At 34.2% G+C, this 7,186-nt stretch overlaps 1 protein-coding gene across 1 annotated transcript; it reads right to left on the reverse strand.

The window, feature by feature from the left end:
• Positions 1-993: 993 nt before the first annotated feature.
• Positions 994-2,829, reverse strand: LOC141671047 (aquaporin PIP2-7). The gene is made up of 4 exons (XM_074477128.1): positions 2,458-2,829; positions 1,894-2,189; positions 1,524-1,664; positions 994-1,410 (listed from the first exon to the last, which is right to left on the reverse strand). Exons 1-4 carry the CDS (start codon positions 2,744-2,746, stop codon positions 1,291-1,293), a joined length of 846 nt encoding a protein of 281 aa, XP_074333229.1. The 5' UTR covers positions 2,747-2,829; the 3' UTR covers positions 994-1,290.
• Between the last annotated feature and the right edge of the window lie 4,357 nt (positions 2,830-7,186).

A 7,186-nucleotide genomic window follows, 5' to 3' on the forward strand; every position in this document is an offset into this window, starting at 1 on the left:
TTGAAAGAAGTGTGTGATTTACATTTGATCATGTTATGATAATTATCTCTTGAAAAGCAAAGCAAGCGAAAGAAAGTCCATAATCCTTTTCCTTTATCTCTATTCTCTCCTCTTTCAACTCTGTTTCTTCTCATTTCTTTAAGCTTTAAGTTTCTTTCTTGAATCACATTTTACTTGGTACAAAAAGCAAGCAAATGCTCAATTAGGTAGGCCTTTTCTTTTGCTTAGCTTTAGAACTCATGCAGCTTTCATTCACAAAGCAACCTAGTTATCCTCAATAACTCTGCAATCTTCTATATCCCTAGTAAAGCAATGAGATGACACTACTGGTCATCTTATCTTTATTCAAGGTTTATATTATATCATCCTTCTTTATATTCAATAATTTTCCATACCCACATCTTAGAGGGCCTGGCTTCCTTCAAAAAGATGAACAAACCCTTGTGATTCCAGCAAATTCCATACACAACACAAATTCCCCGTGACCCCATCTGATTATGAGGCATCTTTGGTTTTTTTTCAGGGGACGCGTGTTCTGTCCCCATTGGATGTCTTGTGTATACAACTATAAATAAATACACATTTATAAGAACAAACTGTTCATAATTGGCTTGAGGTCCCCCATCCCTGTCTCATAAATCTCACCTGTTAAAATTTCACCAACACCTGATAAGATTTTTAGGTTAGTAGAATGATGGTCCCCCTAATTCTCCAATTTGGTAAAAGGAAAATTTATGTCTAAATTTGAATGATTTGAAGTTTGAAGTGCCAAAAGTTCATTTCAGCCATTCATTAACCAACTCTAAGCAATAATGTTTGCAATGTTGTGTCACATGCAGTAGAAATCAAGTCCTAAATTTTATAGTGTTACCTAGATCATTCTACCATTTGTCAATCAATCTGATGCTGGCCAATGGGCTGGCAAGTAAAACCATAAACAGTAACTTTCTTGTGTGATTTGGTAAAGAAAATACAACAGAGAAACCACAGAGGTAAAAAACAAAAGACCACAGAGTTCTGAATACCATTAAAGACAATGAGACAGGGAGAAAGGTAGTACACAATGCAGAAAGTGAAAGAAACAACACAACTATCCATGACTACTCCTACCAAATAACTACACAAGCCAAAGCTAGTGACAAAAGATTCAACTGTTTGAAATTCAAATTGAGCATATGGACCTAATAATAGCCTGTTTTCATACACACAAAACACTTAAATAAATATGGTAACATGTAACAATAATGCAGATCTTCTCAAAGTCCATTCCATGCTGATAACGGTGCTTCCTTAATTTGAAGGGTTGCTACGGAAAGATCCCAAAGCTTTAATAGCTGCAGCTCTCAAAATATACTGATGGTATGCAGCTGCTGCAAGTGCTCCCACAAATGGTCCAACCCAAAAGATCCACTGTCCACCACATATTTCACAGATCAACAACAAGAACAACAAACTATACCAAACTAGCTAGATTTAACTTGCAAAATGTAAGTACATTTGCATGTGTACATAATAAGACTTACATGGTCATCCCAGATTTTCTCATTGTTGAAAATAACAGCAGCACCAAAGCTCCTAGCAGGGTTAATACCAGTACCAGTGATGGGAATAGTGGCCAAATGAACCATGAAAACTGCAAATCCAATGGGTAAAGGAGCCAGAACCTGCATAAATTTAAGACAAAACATTGATAAACAAAAATCAAACCATACTTTTCTAATTATAGCACTGATGATTTAATTTATGACAAGGTGACAAAATCTTGAGCCTAGTCACATGCCTTTATTAACAAAGAGATGAATTATATGCCTAATATAAACAAAGAAGCTGATATATAAACTAACTAAAAACGTTACAAAATTTGAACAGAAAATTTTAGAGTTATCTACTCACAGGCACGTGAGAGTCACGAGCACTTCGCTTTGGGTCAGTAGCAGAGAACACAGTGTAGACCAGCACAAAAGTTCCAATTATTTCAGCACCTAGAGCAGTACCCTTGTTGTAACCAGGTGCAACCGAGTTGGCTCCACCACCCAGTGAGTTGTACTCGCTCTTCATGAAAGCTTTCACTAACCCAACGCCACAAATAGCACCCAAACACTGTGCTACCATGTAAGCCAAGGCTCTTAGCAGTGAGACCTTTCTAGCTAAGAACAAACCAAAGGTCACGGCAGGGTTAATGTGACCACCTGAAATAACACAAGAATAAAAATATTAATCACTTTCCGAGAAATTAAAAGGGTTTTTTGAGTTCTTGAAACTATAAAATGGGTGGCTTTCACTTTTTTGTTTTGCTCACCAAAGATCTCACCGGTGAAGTAAACAAGACTTTGTAAAAGCCACCGGAAAAACAAGAACTCAAAAACTTAAACAATTTTGCAAGAAATCAAAAGGGTTTTCTGGGTTCTTGAAGCTATAACATAACATGGGTAGTTTAGAGATTTTAGTTTAGCTTACCAGAGATCCCAGCAGTGCAGTACACAAGAATGAAAATCATGCCACCAAAAGCCCAAGCAATTCCAAGAAGCCCAACGCCACCACATGGGTCGGTCTGTTTCTTGTGGCCAATGACAGTGGCTACAGTTATGTAAAGAAACAGGAGAGTGGCTATGAACTCAGCTATGAGAGCCCTGTAGAAAGACCAGAGCTTGAGCTCACCCATGTCAAGAAGTGGAGCTGGTGGTGGGTCCACATAGTCTTTTCCATGGTGATGAACTTGCCCTTCTTCACTCACTTCTTTAGACATTTTGTTTCTCTCTCTACAGTTCTTCCTTGCTTTTTTGTTTCTCTCTCTAGAATGAGTAGCTTTGTAACTGGCTTTGTGTATCGAGTCTAGCTTAGGGTTTATAAGGAGATGTATTATTATGGGAATGGCAAGGTGGTGGTGAGCTGTCAGTTGATGAGTGGATAGGGAGAGTGGTGGGGGCAGGAAAGGTTAAAAGGTAAGAAATTTCTAGATAAAGCAGGGACATTTTAGGAAATTCAAAAAGTTTCAAATTTAGGAATATTATTTCCATAAATTCATTGAATTACTGGTATTTTTCACATGACTACAATAATTTAAACTGGACTGCACTCGCAGTAAACTCAAGCATGCATCAGTGAACAGTGATTAAGGTTTGGTTAGGTAATATGGGTAATTATGTTACTTTAGTTCTAGGAATAGTCGCATGAAATAGTGTAGTGTGAACTGTGAAGTATGAAAATAATTAAAAAAAATGTATAGCAATGTGCAAAATATCAAGGATTTAAAAGAAAAAAATCAAATTTATGGTTGAGGGGAACGAAGGATACGAAAATTGATTATTAATTTTTAGTAATTCAAAATTGAATACATGAAATTGTAATTCTGAGTTAATTAAAAAGGAAGCATACACCGGCAAAGTAAAACTTTGTTCAATGCTTTAATTAATTAAAGTGAAAACAATGCAATGCATGTTATAAGAGAATTTCTAAATTTATAACTGAGCAACACTTGGGGGCGATATATTGTTGGTCTATTTGCATAAAAAAAACGTCTATGAAAAAAATGTAACTTTTCTCAATAAATAAAGGGGGATGTTGAATAAGAAGCTACTGGAAGAGAGAGAGAGGTGACAGAGAAGAGCATGTGAGGGGGCCGGGGAGGATAATAATGTCAATATATACAAATGGGACCCACTACGTATGTTGTAGGGAATTTTTCTAGTGTATCGTCAGCTTAGCCTGGCATGGCAATCCTCCTCACTCCAACTCCAACCCACCCCCCTCCTTTCTGGTTGTATGTCTTTTTCATCACTAGCCTTTTGCCTCTCATCATTCGAAACCCTACTCTGAAAACCAACGTTCTTTTATAAACTCATACTCCATAGGTTATTTTTTAGTTGGTATTGAACTAATATGAGCTATAGTAGAAATATAATTGTCTTTTCTTATTATGAGGACAAAATAATCTTTTTTGCTAATTACAAAATAGTTTTTCACTTACGTTGTGCTCCATAGATTTTTTTAGGAGAGAAAAGAAGAAAAAAGATGGGAGGAGAAGGGAAGATAAGAGAAATAATAGAATAAAATAAATCAGTCACGTGCTACTAAGTTTCTGTAAAAAGGAGAGAAAGTGGTCATGAAAAAAAAGATAATACGAGATGATCTTTCGAAATCTTCCCATTTTTGGGAAAAAAAGTTTTAAGGGAAAATTATAGAAAATTTTCTCTCCCGATCATTTCTCTTCTCTCGCCAAAAAATTCGGGAGCGTGTCTAGGAAGTGAAATTTTAAAATTATATTTTATTTTCACTTCTCTTCTCTCCCCTCTCCATTTTCAAATTCTAGACCACAATGTTAGTGTTATTTGAGTATTCTCGTCAAAAAATTATTATTCGGTTGAGATTGGTTTTGTACATGTATAGAATGAATGTACAACTGTGTAGATGATTACTTAATTCAATAATTTTAGTGAAATGTAATCTTCTTTTGTGTTCTTGTTCTCTTTTTGTGTTATCTATATTTTACACAGTTTTATTATTCTTATTCAAAAATATTAAGATGAAATCAGAACTTATCGACGTAATCTTTGTTTTTTGATCCGTTTTTCTTCATTTTCATAATTGATTCAACCTTCAGTAACGTCAAACGATATTTTGTGCATGGATTGTTTGATGAATACGCCATTGATGTTCAAGTTTTCGTGGATTTTTGTGTGCACGCCAATTGTTTGATATATTGTCCCTCATAGTTTGTAAGTTGTTTTCTGTAAATTTGTTCTGAATCTTCCGCTGCTTCTTGACCTATGGTATTTTTTTCATTTTTTGCTCAACTGTTGTCTATGTATACATATCATCGCACTTACAAACATGCTTTAATGGAGACTACTAATGCAAACACAAATATAAATCACAACACCTCTCAATCTGGTGGTGAAACTTCCCAGTTAACATCAATTTATCCTCAATCCGTCGATAGTAATGCTCATCCTTTATAATTACATAATAATGATCAGTCTAGATGATTCTTATTTCTAAAAACTTACTTGGATCAGAAAATTATACTTCTTGGAAATGGTCTAGGCAAATCGCTTTATCTGCTAAAGATAGACTAATCATTGTTAATAGTGATTTTGTTGCTCCTGATGATGTTTCTGGTCTTTATGCTCAATGAATACGTGTAAATGACGTGGTAATTACCTGGATTCCCAACACGGTTTCTGATGAAATTAGCAACAACATGAGCAACATGAATTACTTAGATAGTGTACAGATGATTTGGAATGAGTTAAATGACCATTTTGCTTCAATCAATGGTCACAAAGTCTACAAAATTCAGCGAGATTGTTCAAGCTTGAACAAGGCATGATTCTGTGGAGTTTTACTTTCACAAGCTCGAAGATTTCTAGGATGAACTAAAAGATTTATAACCTATTATTTAATGCACATTTAGAGGTACCAAGGAGTGGGATGCTAAGTTAGAGAAAATAAGGCTCATTTAATTTCTAATGGGGTTGCATTCTAGCTTTACTACAACTAGAGGACGACTTTTAATGACGAATCCCTGGCCTAGTGTTAATCAAGCCTTCATGTTGTTAAATCAAGAAGAAAAGCAAAGACAGATGCATGGTTAAACAACTTCACCTACTGCATTGATGACTAGTCTTCCAAAATTTCAACAATATCAGCGGTCATCTTCTATCTCAAGGTTTGGGAATAAGAATTCAGTTAATTCAACTGTGGAATATTTTTACTATCATAGTAAAGGTCATATATAATAGAAATGTTATAAGCTGGTTGGATTTCCCGTTGATCACCCTTTCCACCCAAATAACAAGGGTAACCCAAAAATGGGCATGGCAGGTTTCAGCAGAATTATCACCATGCTACCAATAAGGCACGTCAAGCTATGCTAGTTACAAGCATTCATACTTTCAATAATGCACATTTGTTAGATGTGCATTCTTCATATCAGAATTTGTCATCTACATATTTTGCTAACCAAATGGAACTCTTATAGAATCAAATGAATATTTTGATGTAAAGTATTCAGAAAGGATCGCATACTTCATCATCTTAACCTGCTACTTCTTCTATATTCGTTTCTCATCCTTTTATGTTTAATCTAAACATAGCATGTATCGTACTTTCTTTAATGTCTAATGTCATCATTCTAGATAATGTTTGAATTCTTGATACTGGGGCTACCAGTCACATATATTGTAATAAGGATTTGATGCACAATGTTAAGAGTCTATATAGTCTTTTATCAGTCAAATTTCCAGATGGGAACACTACTATAGTTACTCATTCTGGTTTAGTTTTTCTCCCTCCATTATCTTTAACTATTGAACATGTGTTATTAGTGGCTACTTTTTATTTCAATCTCTTTTTTCATTAGCAGTTTGTCGGCTCACACTCATTCCGTAATTTTTTTCACTTTTAATGAGTGCATATTGCAGGACAAAATTCAGAAGAAGAAATTGGTTCTTGGTAGTCTTATTGGAGGTTTATATCAACTTCATAATCATATTAGGGGTGAGCATCGGTCGGTTTGGGCGGTTTGGAGGGTCCAAACCGAACCAAACCGAAATTAGCGGTTTCCCTAAAATCTAATCCGAAACCAAACTGTTATGTGGAAAAACCAAACCAAACCAATCCGTTTAAAACGGTTCGGTTTGGTTTCAGTTTAAACCGTTTTTCCTATAAAACAAAGTTAAAAATTAAATTAAACTTGAATTTGTAAATAAGAATCGAAATTTTGTATCATATTATAGAATTATATTTTCTATTATATTCATATTCAAAATGAATATATAAAAATAATGACTTTAAAAAATAAAAAAAAAGACAAGAAGACGAAAAAGATGCGACCAATTCTTATATTTTTATTGAAAAAAATAAAAATAGTGAAAACATAACACATACATAAATATTTATATCTTAGAATAATTTATATTATGATTAGTTCTTTTATATGTTTTAGTTTACACATATGTTGTACATTATAATTTTATTATTAATTGCATTTTATAAATGTATGTATATTAATGTTTTAATTTAAATATATTAATGTTTTAATTTAAATATTCGGTTCGGTTCAGTAATATCGGTCGGTTTGGAGATAAAAACCGAAACTAAACCGAAAAAATCAGTTTTTAAAATGCCTATCCGTAACCGAAACAAACCGTTAGTAAACCGTAAAATTTGGTTTGGTCGATTTGGA

Source organism: Apium graveolens, chromosome 7 (genome assembly GCF_009905375.1).
Source record: "Apium graveolens cultivar Ventura chromosome 7, ASM990537v1, whole genome shotgun sequence".
In the NCBI taxonomy this organism is placed as follows: Eukaryota; Viridiplantae; Streptophyta; class Magnoliopsida; order Apiales; family Apiaceae; genus Apium; species Apium graveolens.